This window comes from Anas acuta, chromosome 5 (assembly GCF_963932015.1).
Source record: "Anas acuta chromosome 5, bAnaAcu1.1, whole genome shotgun sequence".
Taxonomy (NCBI): Eukaryota; Metazoa; Chordata; class Aves; order Anseriformes; family Anatidae; genus Anas; species Anas acuta.
Window position 1 is genome coordinate 63,019,951 of NC_088983.1, and position 20,479 is coordinate 63,040,429.

The following is a 20,479-nucleotide window of genomic DNA, read 5'->3' on the forward strand; positions in this document are numbered from 1 at the left end:
AACTAGTAAATTAGAACTTTTTTTTTCTTTCACTGACTGTTCATATATACATACATTATCATTTGAGTAATATTCTGTTTTGCTGAAATACGATTTAATTCATTTTCACGTCTCATCTTCTGCTTGCTTACTTATCTAGTAAGATACCTAAAACAGAAAGCTATTGGTTTTGACATTTATCCCATACAAACCTAGCCCCGAGAAAGATGCAAGTAGAGGTACACAGTAACCCTGTAAGAACCTAACATCAGTGTACAGAATTTCTTTATTACTCTCACAGGCCCAGACTCAACGAACCAAAACACACTGAAAGAATTTTGTAAAAGAATTTTGAGTGGACTAGGGTAACAGACACACACTAATGAACTAAAATGTTGTCTGAATCCCCTAAATAGAAGAGAGGTATCCATTTACTCCATTGGGAGCAAATGGATACCCATAATTTGACTGTATTCATTTAAAACAAAAAATGTCTTTTGACAAAACAAAGCAGAGAGCGAGCAATAATACCATGAAGATCCTTAGAAAGAAAATATCTAAGAATGAGAAGAGTATTGTCATTCCTGAACTGTACACAGGAAAAATGGTCAAGGATACATAAGAAACTGCAAACATATCTGTTTCCTGTCTAAGGACTACAAAGTCTTTCTCAAGGGACAAAACTACTGCAGCCTTACATTAATGGAATCAAAGAAATGCAAAGACAGCAAGACCAGAGGTGGCTGATCAGGATGTTCTCTTAAAGCCATCTTCAGACACTGGTGGTTGATACCCATGAAGCATAAAACCACAGGTAGTCTTGTTAAGAAAAAGAAAACTGCAGAACACTATAACCAGGAAAAGTGAATAAGACTCTTTAGTTTCTTAAGTATCTGGATTTTCTGCAAAATGTTTAGAAAAAAAACAAAACACAACTTTATGAAATCCTCTGAGATTTTCCAACCTCCTGCAATACCGATATCTCAGCACAAACGACTACTAAATAGCTAGCGATTCTTCAGCAGTAAACAAGGGATGAATGTTCTTGTTAGTCTTAAGTGTATTCATCACATGTGCTATAAATCCATGCACACACCAGGTTAGGATAGTTAACTAGAGTGTATTCTGGTGCATGACACATCTGCTCCTTACATTCTAGCAGAATGAAGGAAACTTCATAGCATGTGCAACTCCCCTTGCCAAAACAACAGCGAAAAGTATGATGGTGTGGGATGCACACTGATCTATTTGAAAGAAACCTGCAGGTATCAGGAGCTATGTTGCAAAATTGTCTGTGTGGGGAGGCAAAAAAAAGCAAACACTGATCAGCCTGGGTCCTCAAGAAGAGGGTATCAGACAGACGAGAAGGTTTTGTGTTACAGCATGGGGCATTTTCTTTTTTATAAAGTATTTTCACAGTACAGCATGAAAAGCTCGGTTTATATTTCCATTTTAATTAAACTAAACTATACTGGATGAAAATACATTCCTGTAGTTAACTATTTTCCTGATGGCAACTGTCAGAAGTTAAAATAATCAACCACTGCTTTCTTTTATCGTAGTTGATATTAAAAATTCATTAAATTCAGTTAGACTTGTGAAAAGGCAAATTTTCTTACTATACAAATGAATGTAACTGTTATTGTTCTTACATTATAATCACTGACTAGTGACTTAACTTAGATTTAGTTTCACGTTTGTTTTCATTTTGCACTAGCAGCTGGTTATCTGGCAATCAAAAGACCTAATGTGGTGGTGATGTTGAGTAAATTAATGAACGAAGGAATGAGGAAGTAACTGAAAAAGTAAAAAAGACTTATCACCTATTAGGTTTTATTTCTATATGGTGTCAAAAATATAACTAGATTTAAAAACAGTATGTTGAAAAAGAAATTGAGCCTGTAACCTTGCCAGGATAACAGAAAAGAATGCAGGTATGAAGGCATGCAGAGCTGTCATTGTTATCAACCAGAGTGATACTCAGTGGAGTTAAGAACTTAAATAGTTTCAGAAGAGTCTTACTGAATCAATACTATACAAATATATATATATATATATAAACATATATATACACATATATATATATAAAATAATGGTATCTACATATTTCAGATTTAAATATACCATGTACTTATTAAAAAAACACAACTATATTAGCAAAAGTTTAAGCATGATATTACAAGAAAAAATATGGAATGAAATTCCTCTAGAATTGCTTTTTTCTCTCCTTTTTACTACAAGTATTACCACTAAATTTTTGAAATTTAAATATTATTTTAAGTGCTATAAAATTTGCTATGCAATAATGAAAAAAACTATTTCTGCATTCTTATCAGTAAAAATAGAAAGACAAGTAATCTGTTCTGAGTACGATCTGTTTCAGTTTTTTCTATAAGCAAAAATAAGCTTCTTTTACCTGTATAACTATTTGTTTATTTATTAGACCTTTGCTTTTTGGAATTTACATTTTTCTCATCTCTGGGAAACCTTTATCTGTTTTAATTTTTCCAGGAGGCATCTTCTAAAGTTCTACTCTCAGTAGAAAAAATGTTAGTTACTCTCTTCTCATATACCTCAAAGGACATTTTCATTTAACAATTAAAAATACCACTTCATTGTTATAGAACAAAAAGTAATATTGAATTGTACTATTTTTCATATTGGAAAAGCTTCTTAAAAACAGCTTATTAAATACAGGCACTTAAATATATAGTATGGGGTTTCTTTAACAGTAGTATTTACTTATGCTAGCTATCTTTTGTGAGGTTTGTACTTTGCTTAACATGAACTACTGCATTTTTCATCTCACTAAAAATCCATCAGTAATACAAGACTGGACTGCATAAAACGTAAGTGTGCATCTTACTCCATGTGATCTGTGGTTCTGCTAAACAGCAAACACTACAAGAAATGTCGGTCCCTGCTACCCAATACATTTTGGAGCCCTCTCCCCTGCTGGCTGGCATTGTGGCACCAGTGCCACACTAATGAACAACATAGACATCTACCATCTCATTAATAGACAATGAGAAATAGTCAAGTATTTTAAAGACATGAACCATTTTGAAATGCAGTATTATGATCGTTGTTTTTCCAGCTAATCCTTGTTGATGAAATAATTTTTAGGTGTAATGATCCAGCTATAGGCCTGGCTTTTGTCACATTATTCCCATATATTATTATTATTAATTTTTCCAATAAAAAGAACATATGATTTAAAATGTCAAAGAGTGATGTTCCTTATTATGAAGCTTAAAACATTTGGGGATGTTTTTCCCACTTGTAGCTTAATGCTAAGTAAAAATAAAATTTCCAGATATGCTGCAAGCTTAGTAATATAGGGAGGATCATCCTCTGACACACTATCCTGCCAAGCAGAAAAAGCATGATGAGACTACTATTGCACAATATTTCTCAAAATAAATGTTGAAATTACTTTTGTATCTATTCATAGTGGTAAATTTTGTCTTGCTGCCCATCTTTCTCCAAAGAAAGAGCTATTTTTAAAAAGGTGATTTAATCAGTTCACAAATGTTTTTCTAACTACTCCTCATTTTTCTATTAATAATTTAAATAGGATTAAATGACTTGTACCAGAAGAGAAATAACTGAACATATCGTTACTTGACAAACAGCCTAGTCAATATTTGTGTCCTGAACACAGGCACTTGATGGAATCACAGCTGTCACTAAACTACTGTCCAACACCCTGCTGGACAACAGAAGTCAAATGCTTTTGCCCAGGTCAGTAGAGACAAACATGCATTTACATGTAGCTTGTTTCTTTGTTTGTTTTATTCCACAACCTCTGCATACAGATATAACTCTTTTCCAGTAAATCCAACCAGAAATTTCACATTAACAAACCTTAGTCCCTAGAGAAACGTAACAATCCTTTCAAAGAGATTCACCACCTACATGTGAAAGGAACTAGGGCTATTCAGTAAAGTGACATACACTAAGTAGAAACATTTTTTAATTTCTGTCCTTACAAGATACAAGGTGAATCTTCTATTGTGCTATATTCTCAGATACTCAGACTCAAAAAACTTTGACATCAGCTGGGAACTGATGTTCCCACTCTACAGAATTCTAAAAGACTCTGTCCTCCACAAGACCATCAGAGAGGTTTCTCCTAAAAGATCTGAAAATGTTGTAAATCAAAAAATGATGCCACGACAGAAAAAATGGGGTACTGGGATAATTTGGGAATAATATTTTTTTTCTTCCTCCTAGGAAGAAAGCATCATCTCCTCAGAGAAATAGGATGTAAGCCTGTAGATTCTCTGTGTGATGATGTGCCAGGTTTTATAATCACATACTTTCCTCTATCTCTCTCTTCTTCAGGCCAAATGAAATGTACTTCATTGAACTACACATACTGTACATTGTATTACACCCAGTACTGTGAGTAATGAGCAAGCTTTCTTGCAATTTCTCCCTCCCTCTCCATCTCCTGCTGATTTTTATATCCTTCTTTCATATCCAGTATGTGCAAGCATACTTGGAAAGGGTACCAGGTACATATATGCTTACTGACTCTTATACTCCTTACAAGCCACCATAAAGCAAGAAAGACTGGACCTCCAAAATTTAGTGCAACTTAGGATAAGAAAAGAAAGCAGTAAAAATATAGAAATCAGACTGTTTACAGCAAGTATGCTAATGGACAATGGGAAAAGAAGAGATGGTAGACAAAGAGTACGTCAGAGGTGTAGACACATCCGTGTAGACATTTATTCATTAATAAAACGTCCTTAATAAAATTGACTTACATCCCATGTGTCTGAAAGTGATTTTCAATTCTCATATGAAGTGTTGTTATTCAGTTTTATACATGAGTGGAATTTATAAAGCTCACTCTGCACACAAGCTTACTAAGAATCCAAGAGGAAGAGATGGTCCTCTTGGTTTCCTCTTCCCTATTTACATTCCCACTCTCCCTCCACACAGGTTCTCTCTAGAAATCTGATGGATACAATGACTTTTCAGATTGCCTTTGTTGTTGGTCTCAGACCAATCCTGCGACATAAAACACAACCCAAGTTTGCCACACAATACACAAGTGTCAGATGTTAGCTAATCTAAGCACTGGCTAAAAGTCTTGCTTTCTTTGACATTTTCAGAACTGTGAATTTACAGTAACCTTCAGTAGAATTGCCCAAAATAAACTGCCTTAACTTAGGTACCTCATACCATACTTACAGAATAAGCACACCATACCACATGACATACCATACAATACTTACGTTGCCTCATGCCATACTTTACATTTTCACAAAAGAGACAATGTTGTTGGGCCTTTCCACGTTTGAACCATGGCCTGTAGTATGTTCTGGGTAATATCAATGACATAATAACCCAAGTAAAACCTGACTGTGGTCAGGATAAGTAGCATTTATAATACATTAGCTGCATTTTTTAATTTAAACCACTATCCAAAAAAAATAATATTCCATTTGGGATAATATTCTTCTAGGAAGGATACAATTAAACATTACCAGTAGTAGATGACATTGTACTTATTAGATCTGATACCACTTCCTGTGACATAAGTTTTAATGGCTCTGTGATCTGAAGTTTTCTGTTGCTTGGATTTTCTACTGCCAAACGACTAGGTCTTAAAACTAGCTGGAATAGGAAACACAAGTTACTACTGTGTTGACAAGAATAATTTCTCCGTGGATGCTCAGCAAGAGTTATTACACAAAACTATCATTTCTCCAATATTTTTGAAGCATTCAAGAACATGGCTTCAAGAAATAAACACTTCTGTTTTTCTCTTTCATGTGGTGACCAGAGTGCAGCTAGTTTTCAAAATCCAATCACTCCGATGTATTTTCTGTGGCTTACAAAAATGCATACTTGCTGAGAATTTGGGCCATAGTCCCCCAGTCTCTTTCATGCCTAAGTAAGGTTTAAGATTTGAAAGCAGTCTCTTAAAGAAGAAAGATGATCTGGCTACATTGGAGTATTTTAAGTATCTACATTAAATTTGGTTCCCATTACAAAGGATCTGTTTACAATTGCTTACTGTACACTAAACTCTCTATTATGACTGACTGGGGAGAGCAGTAGGAGCTTACCAGCCCTTTTTCAAACAATATATACTAGACCTTGTCTTTAAAAATAGTAGTTCTATGAATGAGACTGGAAAAAGATTTTCACTGTTTTATTTCCCAGAAGGAAGGCAATTTCTTCAACATGAGTCTAGCAACAAAATTTGCTATACAATTTATCTGCTTTAACTCCTAGTCCTCATCATGTTCTGAGACAGATCGATCATCAGTCTGAAAAAAAAATCCTCTCCAGATAGCAGAAAGGATACTTTTGCCTTAATAAGAGAATGTTATTGGCTTGAATATTACCTCAGTATGTCATTTTCTGCAAACTATTTATTTAATTATTTAATGATTCTTATTTCAGCTATCTTTCCAGCCAAATTTCACGCCAGGTTTCATTGCAAATTGTATCCTTAAGCACACTGTTTCTCTTTTCGTAGAATATATGAAAGAGAACTCTCTCTCTGCCCCCTCCCCCCCCCCCCCCCCCCCAGGATGCTTTTTCAAGTTCTCAGACTTCTCTTACTTTTCTGCACTATTCTATCTGGTAAACTGGTAAAACAGTTAGCATCTGTCCTTGTTTTCCATTTATGAGAAGAATGGTCAGCAACATATATTCTGAGGCCACTTAAGACTACCCATGAGGCTCACAGATTCAAAGAAAAGACAATTGATTTTGCCCTTAACCCATTGCTCCCACAAGTTTGTGCTTCCAAGTCACTTCAGAAGCCCAGGAAAAGAAGACTAATACAGATTGTTAAAATTCAATGAGAGGCATGAGATTAGTATTGAGGTACCCAGGTCATAGTTACATGAAGTTGTTCCTGTAATGAACAAGTAAGCATTCGCTGAGGATTGTGTTACATCTTCTTCATAAAAGATATGGAATGATAGATGATAACAGAACAACATGAATTCCATGTGGTTACCAATATAACTATATACTATCTTTTATATGAGCTTTTCCAGTTACAATAGTTTATTAACCTGCTTAGTTCTGTCCAGTTCATACGATAACCAAGGGGTGGGGAATCTTTTTCCACGAATGTCATTGTAACCGAAAAGCCTGCTCACAGAACATTTGCAGACAGCAGATAACATTGCAGATATTTTACCACAGGCAGGAAGTACAAAAAGTTTATAATAATGTCTGATTAGGGGGATAAAAGCACTATTAGTCATTCTTTCATTCCCCCCCAAAAAATTAATATTTACCATGTAGCTTTCTTGGCGCATGATTTGAGCTGAATGAGAACAGAAAATAATTCACTCTGTAGTTTAATTTATTTTTTTTTCAAGTCAGGCCTAGACATACCCAGTTGCTGAAAGAGAAGAGCCACACTGGTGCCTGTAACAGGAAGACTATCATGTAGAGGAGTCTGTATCAGTTGTCGGTCTCCAGCTCCCAAAGAAAACAATTTCTGTAGAAAGAATTTTTTTTAATTGAGTATAAATTTATTTTATACAGAATAAATACACTGTTGTCATACAGATAAGTGATTCATCCTGCAAAAATTCCGTATACAGAATCTTAAAACCAACCAATAACTGAACTGACCAACGTAGATCTGAAACATCATTTGAGGACAATTGTATGTCTCTTTGTACGTACAGCCTGATAGTGCCAGCCTTGCATGTCCATTGAATTAGACAGTCTTAATCTATGTGTTTCTTGAAGACCTGCAAGTTTGTTGACACAACCACTTCCCTTGGTAGCCTATTCCAATGCTGTGCAACCCTTCCAGTAAAGAAATTTCTCCTAATGTCCAACCTAAAAGTTTTGCAGTTGATCATTTTAGCATTGGACATACGAACAATCTTGGAGGTCCTCAAGGTCTTCTGGAGATATACAACAAAAGAGTGTTCCTGTTCTAAGATACATAATTCAGATTTATCACTGTAAGCACAAAGATTAAGAAAGAAAACAGAAAAACCGATTTTCTGGTTAAAATGAAACTTTGAAAGTAAGAAACTAAAGTTACAAGTGAAATACCATTTCATCTGAAGAAAGAAAGCAGAAGGCAGAATAGCCAGAGGAGCATGCACTTTCCCTCCCTCTTCTAGCAGTGGGAAAAGACACTGTTGAAAGCCCCGTTTATGGATGGGGCTACAGGAGAACAGGATAGAAGGAAGAGCTAGAAATTCAAGTGGACCACCAGAATGTGTAATTTGAGGTTCAAATACCACTGAAAGTGGGGGCTCCTGACAAGATACAATCTAATTACTCCCCTTCAAAACTGAAAGGCTTGGGATGCAAAACAACAGAGACATGGTTTCCTGGAGAGCATTCAAGTAGATCTTGATTAAGCTAAGAGGAGATTTTGCCTCTTTTCGAGCTAAGAGAAACACCAAAGTAAACAGGGATACGGGTTTAAAAAAAAAATAAAAAAAAAATGTGATTTGTAGGATTTGAAGAATACATAGGTTAGGTATAAAGTGTGAGAAAATGCGTATGAAATCTCTCCTCAAATATTGCCAGCTGCATTCTTGATTTCCAGGTATGTTTCATGATAAGGACTACAATTTCCTAGTAATGCTACAGCATAATGTGAGGACCAAGCAAATAAGACCCAACGGAAACCTAAAAATATATAGGAATAATTTATTTAAAGTAAATCAACAAACAAACCTGACTATTTGCTCGCAGAAAGAAGTGTATTTACTGACAAACTTTTTTCTTATTTTTGAATGCATAGGTTACCAGGAATATTTAACTAATTCTGAAAAAAAACATGTCCAAGTAATTTTTTAATTTAATTTTTTTTTTTTTAAGCATTTCCCAAAGGAAAGTCCATTGGAATCCTGAACTGCAACATGGAAAAGACACAGGTAAATGAACTAAAGGAAAGGACATGTCAAAAATTGCAAAGGAAAAAAAAAATCCATAGCAAGCACAGATATTCCTGAACACACATTATTATTAAAAACTAAACTTACATGAACTGCTTGATTTGTTACTGTGCCTTGTAAAAAGCCAACTCAGTGACAAAATTAACCCTTTGACCTTATCCTGGAATGGAATTTTTGCTGTCTTTAGAAGACAGGCCACAGGGAAAGCACTCACGGGCCACAGGGAAAGCACTCAGCTGAACTATGATCTTTTTTCAACAAAAATATTTAAAGAATTTATTTTTTGTTTTCTTCATAAATTAAATTAACTGGAAAAATACCCCCCCACACCTTTTTTTTCTTTTCTTTTTTTTTTTCTTTTTTTTTCCATTTACCTGAGACCCTCCAGAAGCAGGGACAAGGCATGAACAAAGATTTGCAATCAGAGTCTCCAGTGACACATTCAGGCTGTCCACATACACAGTATAGATCAGTCCCAGGCATGCCTAGAAAGACACACAAAATATGTTAGCCTGCTATGCAGGAAGGGCACACATCAGATTACTTAAAGATATATGTATATAATTTTTTTAAAAAGTGTCTTAATAGATAATGTAGTGAAGTACATTCCAATCTAAGACAAAGTTGCTATCAAAGCAACCACTCATTAAAAAAATTAACTGGGCTACTTAAAAGTGATGTATGTGTTGGCAGGTGCAGATATCCTCTTTTGTAAAGGAAATTCATTATTTAATTGAGTTTGTTCAATTATATAAAAAGTGCTTTACTACTAATTACTTTTAAGAATGATAAAATCATAGTTTTGTCTGCACTTTGAGCTCTCTGGACCTAAACCTGACTGGTTTCCAGAGTAAAACACTGATGCACCAATGAGCTTTTGATGTTCACTGTAAAACTAGCATCAAGAATCAACAATTCTGTACATTGTTTAACTTGCATTCTTTATTATTTTGATACAAACATATTTTTAGAATGAACGGCATATTAACATTTCAATATTTGCTTTGCATGGATTCAGTTTTGATTGAGAAATCACGGTACAGCTTTATCATTTTAATTTAATGTGAGATAACTTAACTTTATGTTCCAAAAAGCCTTTGAATAAAAGGAAATAACTATGTCCCACAACATCCTTTTGGTGCCTTTTAACTGCTACAATTTTGGTAATTCAGTAAATATCTTAGGAATTCTCTTCTTAGACATAATTCCAACAGTACCCTTTCATATAACACATAGTTAAGCTGAGAAACTCCTTGCCATGAGATGTTGTAAAATCAAGAGTTAAGAAATTGGACAAATTATATGAAAACCCATACAATTGACACCTCTGGTTCAGGATGTCATTAAACTGTAATCCACACAGGACTAGGAAAGTATTCTGTGGAATTATTTCTACAGCCTACCTTTTTTTTTTTTTTTTTACACATTTGGCACTGCATTTGCTAAGCGATGCTAGCAGACAAAATACTGAGTTATGTGGATTGTTAGTCTGAGTTGGTACAATCATTCTTCATGTTCAATGACAACTTACTGTTGAATGATTTTCCTCCCTTGATCTGTAAACTGAAGTATATTTCTTTCTGTTAATATATATTAGCTTAATAAAAATTTAAGCTCTTAATTTCTCCCATAAACTGTATCTCATCAGCTGAAAGCGATCCAAGATCCTAAATCTCCGTTATGAATCTTAATTCTATCTGGAAGAAGCTCTGACATGTTTACCTTATAAATGAAAGAAAACTAGGATTCCACTATTGACTTATCGCTATATATTTAATCAATTATCATTAATGTGTTATTTTTACTTAAGCAAGTTAATTTTTGTCTTAATAATTTACTTCAATATATAGTAATCTGAGCCCAGAAAAATCTCTATTTTGTCTTCTACATAGATTTAAAAGTACTTGGAGTGTTAAAAAAAAAAAAAAAAAAAAGCACTGCTTTAACCTGTAGGGGCTATTTACTATCTTAAACATTGAATTTTATCTAGTTCAATCTAAGCTCTGCTTTTGCTGTTAAATTCCCAAATCAGTCCTGAGATGCTTTAAATCAGAAGTACTGTGACTGCTATTCATTAAAAACAGATTTGTCTGCTGACAGAGATTATAAATAGCAATGGTAAATTCTTTACCCTGAAAATTTCTGGATAATCTAGTCTGGACACCAACACCAAACTTTTAGGAGCAAATACTTCAGCAGGCGGAATTAAACCAGACTCCTCTTCACCTTCGGTTTCTTTTGTTCCCTTGAAAACAGAAACATTTCAATTAATAAGCCATCTCTAGGTAAAATTTTAGCATTCTTATAAGTCCACATTTCTCGGGATTTCAAAAAGACTTAACTAGAAAAGAAGCGTATGCCTTGTTTGAAACTAGTAATGAAGTCAACTAAGAGGAGATCATTCCAATGGTTACCTGAACTTTCTAAAACCTTCTAGATGTAGTTAAACCAACTGAAACTCATCTATAAAGCCATGCACTGGTGTAAATAAAGTTTCCTGAGACAAAGAATACAGATATCTATATCTGGATCTACATAGTCATCTCTAGCCTAATCCAACAAATTTGGAATTTCTTCACAAGAAAAGTAGTTCAAATTTCTCAATAAATTTCTCAATTTCTCAAACTTGAGAACCACTATGTTTCCGGTTAGAAAAAAACAGAATGGCACAATGCAGATAAACTTGCAGTTGTTCATGGTATTGTGCAACTTGCTATAACCTCCTTGCCAGCACTTATTTTTCAGTCACAAGTACTTTATTATTAACTCCTAGCCAAAACGAAAGATGTCACTAATTATTCTAATTTCTGAAATTCCTCACATTCTTTGACAAATTCATTAACTGAGTTTCAAATGACAGTATGCTCGTTCCAATTTTTGCATGTAATCTCTCCACTCCTACACCACCCACCAAATTTCCAAGTGTATTATTTGTTCCTCCAAACGAGCATTCTTTTAAGCAAAAATCACTGTCCTATCTTAATTGGGAACACGAGAAAAATGACTTCCCTTTCCATCTGACAACATGAAATATCGGCCTTCTATTTCTATCAAGTTCCTGGTCAGCACTTCAGTTTATTAAAAATAAACAAATAAATAAATAAATCCAACTTTGCTTTTCTCCTAAAAGAAACAAACCTGATAAAATTGTCTGAAATGCCAGGAATGCTGTGAATGAACTTTATTTTACTACCTCAATTCAGAATGTATGGTATCTTTAAGGAAATGAATGTATCCAATTAGAAATTGGAAAAAAAAAATATAACTACTTTGAATGACTTTATAAATAATTTAATTATGAAAAACATTCAGATACTATAAGCCAAAATACAGAGCTCCTGTTGCTAACTCTCTTTTGTCTTGACCCTTGCTCCGTCTGAACAGAAGAAATTCAGGCTCTGACATGCATACCTGAAGTGATGAGCAGTTTATTTCATATTTATAATTTCAGATAATTACAGGTAGCATTCTGATCATTAGCCACACTTCAAATAACCTTTATTATACTTACTTGAGTTTGGTATTCCAAAATGGAGTATCAGTTATGCGAAGTTAAATGTCATAAACAACTGGTAAAAAACACTGCACAAAGTTGCGACACTTAGGTACAGAATTCTTTCCTTGCCCATTCTTTAATAAAATTGCATAAAAACAAAGCAAATAACCAAATTGTTTAATCATGCAAAGATCCCTTATTCTCAACATGACACAGCAGGACGAAAAATAAGCAAAGACATTGGACAGAAAGATTCCAGAAATAGAAAGCAACAGTCGCATAACAAAGATTCAGTATAGAAGGGAAACTAGCACACCTACTGATTTGGGGGGAATAAAAAAACAAACAAAAAATGATTTTTCACAGCGTCACACAGACTAATATGTAGCTAGTAAAAAAACAGAATTGTGCCTCTTGGAAGCTGCTGAACAGCTCTCAAGTTCTGTGTCAAACATACAAATGCACACAAATACTTGTATTTTAAAAGTAAGATTCACACGAACATGCGCAAACACACATACCTTAGTGGTATATAGACCTGAAAGACTGTAACTTTTTGTATTTATACCAGAGGGGAGACAAACGGTATAATATATTTAGGTGCTTTTTAATACACAAAGTAAACAAGATTATGAGGTTCCTGTAAAACTGCCTGGGGTTCCTCAGGACACTGAAGTTGGGTGGTATTCACTTAGTCTATAGTCTCTCAAGATAGCAAGAATTGTATAGTGATGCTTATACGTTAGGAGTCCAACAAAAGGCTCACATCTGGCTTAGTATCCTATCTTGAATGACACAGGCACCCCTGAAAAAGAGCAAGCCTCCAGCAACCACCATATACCACTAAACATAAAAAAACCTTCAACTGTTCTAAAGAACAATTATAAATTCTAGGCATAAAAGTAGCAGGTTCTGGCCAGCCAACAAATTTTGGACAATGACAACATTGGGAAAATTTAATTTAATGAATTAAAATTTATTCCATTTCTCATGGAAAAGGAACATGGAAGCTTCTCTAGATGAAAGCAGTACTAAGATAATGAAAACTCAGGATCCATAGACAGGGAAGAGAAAGGTCATCTTCATCAAATCCACTCAACCTCATATCAAGTCCTGTCTTAATTCATAACTAAATACAACTTAAAATTTTAAGTGCACAATAGCAGCACAGTATTAAACTGATAAATCATTTATACTATTAAAACAATTTCTCTTACTTCAAGGTCTACAGGCAAATGTACCAACGTGACTACAGCCCTAGTCCTTCCTGAGCTAAGTGTTCTGACAGGCAGGCAGGCACATTAGTGGAAGTCAGGAGACTAAGCAGATAATCATGGCAAACACATGACTTCTAACCTACTTTGAAGCTAAGTATTAACAGCATATGCATTCTCTAGCAATGCTAAATACGAAGTGGTAAAACCACAAACTCAATTCTTTCTAGTTGTACTTCTCTTCAGACACATGCACATTTCACCTTTTTAAATTCCCTTTCTCATCTAAGGAAAAAATATTCTGTAAACAGAACGAACAATATGAAGTTTTGTTCTTAATAGATTTTTTACATATAGCATTCAGTTTGCAAATAAATTAAGAATAACTGAATGTTAAAGAAAACCTTTCTAAGCATTCATAAATTAAAAGATAAAATTAAATGGTTTCAATAAGAAATGGGATAATGCTGTTACTATTTTTTAAAAACAAATCTAGTTAATAACCATAGTTTTCCTTTTGCACTTGTACTGGTTGGAAGAAGATGATAATTGTATTTGGCATACTGCTATGAGGCTTCCCAACATCGTTCATCTATGTTGTTGGCAAGTAATTTTTCATATTATGGTAGAGCATATTCAGAATTTTCTTAATTTTAATTATATTTTCAAACAGATTCCTTTTTTCCCCTCCCTTTCTACCTTTATATATAGACAGACTTTGAAAACAGGAAAGATGAGGGAAAAATACCACTGGGTAGCAAAACAGTATTCCAGATGTTTAAAGATCCATTTAGTTCAAAAAGTGATATATATTTAAAATCTAATTCAGAATCATCTGTGACTTTAGAAGAGAAACAAATACATGTTTTGTGTTGTGTTTAATGAGTTAAGGTCTTAAAAAAAAAAAGACTGTCAGGCTAAGGAATAGGTAACAGACTGACATAACTGTATTAATGAAAGGAACTGCATGATAATGTATGATCGTACAAGTTTTCACAATATTTGGTCACCTGTAATTATAATTTGATTGAAGTTTATTTGATTGAAGTTCATCAGGATCTTGTCCCCTGCCTAACAATGCCAGAATCCTCTTTGCTTCCATATCTTGACTTGGCTTCTAAATTAACTTACACAGGGAAACTGCAAACTATGGCTGACTCAAGTCCATCAAGCAGTTGGTAGAGAAAAACCCACCAGATAATACTGAGATTCTTAATATGTTCATCCAAGCTAACAGAAACCATCTTTGTATGAATCTTTGTTCCTTGTTCACATATTTTTATTGTGACAGTCTTGGCATCTGACACATGGAAGGTATATAGGAGTCTTTTTCTCGTTTTAAAGGCTGCCTTTTTTCTTCTAGACTCCACTGTATCCTTTGGATAAACGAATACATTGGCACTGCCAAACTGCTAACTTTAGGCATTTTTCAGACTAATTTTAAGTTGTCATATTGCAAACTGTTGGGAAAGTACAGACAACAGCACAACAATGAACGTTAATACTTATCTCCCATGAGATCAAAAACATTAAAAAAATAAAGGTGATGATCAATTCTAAAACTACAGAGAGATTTATATCTTTAACATTTTTAAATACAGTGAAATAGGCATGTACATGTATATGTTATTGTGTATGCAAGTAGAACACAATTGAGGATGTATCAATTTAAGTTGAAACAGAAAAATCCGGTCTGGTTCTACAGCACGCTGCTTAATTCGTTTACCCATGGTTTAATTTTATTTGTTTGTTTGTTTCCTTTTTCTTTTCCTTTTTACCAATGAATAATACAATACATAAAAACATAATGAACTCTCAGAAAACAGTGAACATTCTTTTGAAGCTACGATGCAATTTCATTTTGCTCAACTTGTTTGCCACTGTTGTATGGCGAACTGTTCAGAGACTGACCAAGAAACTGTGTGGCCTGTACGTTTACAGCAAACCAATACATTCTTAAATTTCCATGAGTTTTAATGAATGTACACACCCACACCTAAACTCAAAAATTCATGTCAACTTCTGGCAACACTCAGTAGTGAGTTTTTAGGTTCTTACGTAAATGAGAATACGGAGCTAGAGAGAGCACAAATGCATATATTCCAACTGTTTTCCTTTCTTCTCGTATCATGTGAAATGGACATTTAACATGTTTGTGTCCCAAACAGATGTGTTTGAGGTACACTGGAATGTACAATAACCAGATACAGAACTAACAGAATCACTTTATAGTTCATGAACTTTGTCAATAAAAATAGCCAAATTAATAAAATGTATTTGTGCAAGCATTTGAAAAAAAAACATTCCCCAAAACAATTCGAGTTCAGATGGCAAAAAGAAAAACAAAACAAAACAACAACAATCAGCATTAATCGCCTGATAGCTAATAGCTTAGAAAAATTAACTGTGATCAGCATTGTTAATCATTACTCTGTCTGCTATTTATTTGTTTGCTCGCTTGTTTTCTGAGAACTATTTGTTCTTCAGTTCAGCCAAGGGATGTATATGGCATTAAGCCCAAACTAGACAAATTCAGTCTAATTATTCAAGTATTTCTAATACAGGAGGTAACTGACAACTGGAGTTACCTGCCAACAGATCAGGCACAATGTCCCAAATCCACAGTCTAGAAAACGGTTTAATACAATTTTAATAGATGTAAATAAAATCAAATACTTGTGGGCTTGATACACATTATTAAATAAGGTATTACTTTGCTTTAAATTAAACAATCAATAACAGCGTCTTTTTGCTTTAATAAAACCTCCAGAGCTATGGAAAAGTGTAAAACCAACTGGGCACAATGTAACATATGCACAATATAACAGTTCATCACTGCCTCCTGTTCCTTCAGCATACTGTGTGCACTGCTTGGCAAACCTGAAGCAAGAACAAAGGTGAACATCAAATAATCCCACTACATTTTCTATCCTACGCATTTTGCTTGCTTTAGATCACAAATATATATTCACAGTTGAAAATTATGAGTTTCAGATGACATCTTGTGAAGGCCAAGAATAGTGTAATTGTTTAGTTTCCACGCTTAGCATCAAAGCGGCATCAGAGACATTTCACTGGAGCTTCTTAGTGCGCTTGCTTGCCAAAGCAGCAGCACTCACACTGCGTGAAACATGACAAGAGCTGAACCAATCAAACCGAGTGCAGAACTGTTAAAAAGTCCTTTGGATCAAGTTCTTTACTTACTGCTTAGTTTTACTCTTTATATATTTCTGACTCCTGAACCCGATAGCCTCACATGAAAACGGGAAACCTCAACATCTGACCAAAAACCACAACAGCAAACGCGAAGTAAATGAGTTGCTTACAGTTAGTCTTGAGGGACAACAGTAAAAACAGCAACCACCAGGAAATCAGCATGCCAACTGAAATACGTTCAAACCAACAAGTGGAGGTAGCTCTTCACACAACAGTTACTTATGAAACTCTTATGCTACAAAACAGTGCAAGTAACAGAAATGCACAGGGACCATGAGAGGATTGGACACATTCATGAAATTCATAGCGATTACTAAATATGCAGCAGGCATTTGTGGCTCTGCTGCTCCACAGACTGCAGAGGGAGCACCCATGGAAGCACCACACGTCACAGTCCTCTGCTCCTCCCTTGACATTTACTTCTATCCACCTTCAGAGACAAAATACTTTTTTTTTTTTTTCTACAAAATGTTTTCTTTCTGTCCCCAAATTATAGTTTATTTTCTTTCTTTAATGAAAATTTTACATTTAGAGTAACATATTTGAATGTATCTTACTCTATGACAGAGGTTCACAATATTACTCAGAGATTATAAAGCAATATGCTAGAAAAATTATATTCAGTGTTCAGTGTATGTTATGTAATAGCTTTAAGAACATATTTAATTAATTTAAGAACATATTAATTCTCTATTAATATCCAAATCACAAACACACAAAATACTAATGCAGGGTTAAGCCTAAATTAGAGTTTATAAAATATAGGAAAAAAAAAATCAATTACGTGAATACTGACCTGTTTCTGATTCCCATCCTTCTTCTGGAGAACAAAATTTTACAAATAAAAAAGTGTATACAATTCTAAAACCTAAACTGACTTAATTTCAGGCTTGATCTCATTTATGGAGAATAGAGAAGAAAAGTAATTTTAGCATTCATATAGTGAGCAAATAAGCTCTTTGTAGTAGAATGAATTAATTTCATTTCCTGTAGCTTTATGTCATTAGATTAAAAAGATTTGTGGATTACCTGATGTTGGACAAGGGGGGCTTATAGTTTTCCCTCCTGTGTTAGTGGACAACATAACAGCTCTTTCTGCTTCCTACCCACTTACATACTTAAAACCTACTGGAAGCAGATCTCAGCTGTCAGGTACGTGTGGCTGATACTGGACCTGTTTAAAACGTTCCTTGTGGAAAATGAACAGATAAATGGATATTTTCACATAAACTTCAGTTTCAGCCTAAGAAATTACGTTAAAACTTTGAGTAGAAAGAAGTGACTGATTTTGTGTTACTTCAGTTGAAAATAGCAGCTCATTTATAGGCAACAGACATGGCAGCCAAAAAAACGGATGAAAGCAGCCAACTTTACTCATGTTAACCGTATTTTTTTTATTCAGAGATACTCATTGCTCTGATTTAGCCCTCAAACATTAAGGGCTAGTCTTCAACTTGCACGAACCCACTTTTGCTACCACAATCAGATTATTTTAAGATGTCAGCTCTGCTTTTAGCAACTGACATTTAACTTAAAAATAACAAACAATCTAGCCAAAATCTGCATTAGGAACTGAAGTAAATTTTTGAAGATTAGAATGACCTACCAACATAGTCCAAAAAAACCGTTCAAGCTATTGAATGTAGGTGATCTTAAGGGACTTACCCAGCTTGAGAACACATGAACAACTGTTCAATCAATGTTCAGCAGAATTTTAGCACACGTGAACCATAACCATCCCTCCTCTTCTGTCTCTACTTTCATCTTCAGAACCTCAACATGTCTGTCTTGAGTTTGTATGCCCAAATCTGCTACTTATCAAATCTCCAACATTGAAGACTTCTAGAAAAAGCAACTCTGAACTGTAATCCAACTCTCCAAGACTAGTCCATCTGCTCTTTGTTTCTGTTGGTTCTGGATGACTAGGTACTTCCAGGTCTTTGAATCACATCTGCACCACCTCTGTAAATTGCCTTTTTTTTTTTTTTTTTAGGGACATTAGGCATCTTCAGGCATCAGGACAACCCAGGCATGCTGGATGCACATGCCATTCAAGTCAGTGCATTTAGTTCTGATTAACATTGGGCAGAGAAGAAATATTAGGTTCCTTTTCATGTCAGAGTGAGGAAAACCCATTTAAACTGAGGTATTAATAGAAAAGTTAGAAAATACGAAACATTTGATATAGCTTTGCAGTTTTGTGGGTGGAAGCTGACAGGCATAATTTCAAACTCGACGGAAATTAAAGGTTGGATATGGTGCTTAGGGACACGGTCCCTAATGGGTAATGTTGGTAGTAGGGGTATGGTTGGAACAGATGATCTTAAAGGTCTTTTCCAAACTTATTGATTCAATGATTCTATGAAATATGAACAGATAGTGAAATTATAGTTGTACTTTTAATAATTCAGTCAGTCAGAGAGAATGAACATCTGCCATTACAAAAACTTTCACTGTAGTTCTCCATGATAGTTATACAAACAGTTTGCCCTTTGCAAAATTTTGCACAGAAATTGTGTCAAGGTCAGCAAGCCCTTTGTTTTTCTACTAACAGCACAGTAAATGAGATGTGGAGATCATGCATGATTTCTTATTTTAAGAAAAATTATTTGAAGCTTTAGTAATCTCATGCCAATTACTCATTTGGGACAGATCCTTTCTCTACACGTGGTTTAAGCTTTGCTGGCCTTGTTTGCAGCCAAATAGCTGGTTTATTAAAAATCAAAGGCCAAAAACCATTCAGCAACAATTCATTTCATTTATTTTTCAGATTGTGCAAACGCATGTATCCAATAAATTCTAACACATACAAAATTTAAAATAAACTTAGCAGAATGCCTCCAAAAGACCAATCTGCGTTGATCTGTCTGCTCTACTGAACTAAAACCATGGGTGAGAAATATACTTCACGGCTTGTCTATGCACACTATATCATACCACAGTAGCTACATTTATACTGGAATAATTATACTAGCAAAAAAAAGCCATTATCTTGATTTAATACTTTCAGAACAGGATAGTAAATTGTACCAATTCACAATAGCAACTCCATTAACTACAAAAACAAACGACCAAAGATAGAAGCTTATGTGAAGATCAGATGGTAAACTTACCAAATACAGTAACCTCAAGCCCCTGTAACAATCAATTCATTCACTCCCTGAATACTGTTGACACTGCAGAGTACTCCTATAGGAAAATAAGGAGTTCCCATTGCACCTTCCAGCATTACATAAAATTTACACCAGTAGCATCTACGATATGTATACCACTTAACACATTCTTGAGTGGGCCATTAGCCCATGTACATGCCAAAAGATCTGGGAATTCCAAGGTACAAGGCACATGTAGATGCAACATAAATGCCAGAAGTCTATGGGCTACTGTGTAGACTCCATGCAAGAGTAAAGACATGACGACTACCTTTACCCAAAATAAGCCTTTGCACCCTGCAATAATATGAAATCTAATTGGGAAGAAGGTGCGTAAATGCACAAGCACACACACAGGACATAAACGGGACAGGATAAATTACTGCCACGGTTACTAGAAAGATGAAAATATTATTTTCTTCATTCATTCTCACCTTAACTTTAAATTCTGGTTTAGAAATGACCTAAAACATATAATTTGATATTCAAAATACAAGGCAATTTCTTATC

The 20,479-nt window shown here is 34.6% G+C and overlaps 1 protein-coding gene across 6 annotated transcripts in view; it reads right to left on the reverse strand.

Annotated features, from left to right (window-relative positions):
* Window positions 1-20,479, reverse strand: part of SBF2 (SET binding factor 2) — a 252,394-nt gene that overhangs the window by 124,675 nt on the left and 107,240 nt on the right. For all 6 annotated transcript variants that reach the window (XM_068685291.1, XM_068685290.1, XM_068685294.1 and 3 more), the window contains 3 exons: window positions 11,023-11,136; window positions 9,266-9,376; window positions 7,357-7,462 (listed from right to left, as the gene is read on the reverse strand). In XM_068685291.1, the coding sequence (XP_068541392.1) occupies window positions 7,357-7,462; window positions 9,266-9,376; window positions 11,023-11,136 (331 nt within the window). The remainder of the gene's footprint in view (window positions 1-7,356; window positions 7,463-9,265; window positions 9,377-11,022; window positions 11,137-20,479) is intronic.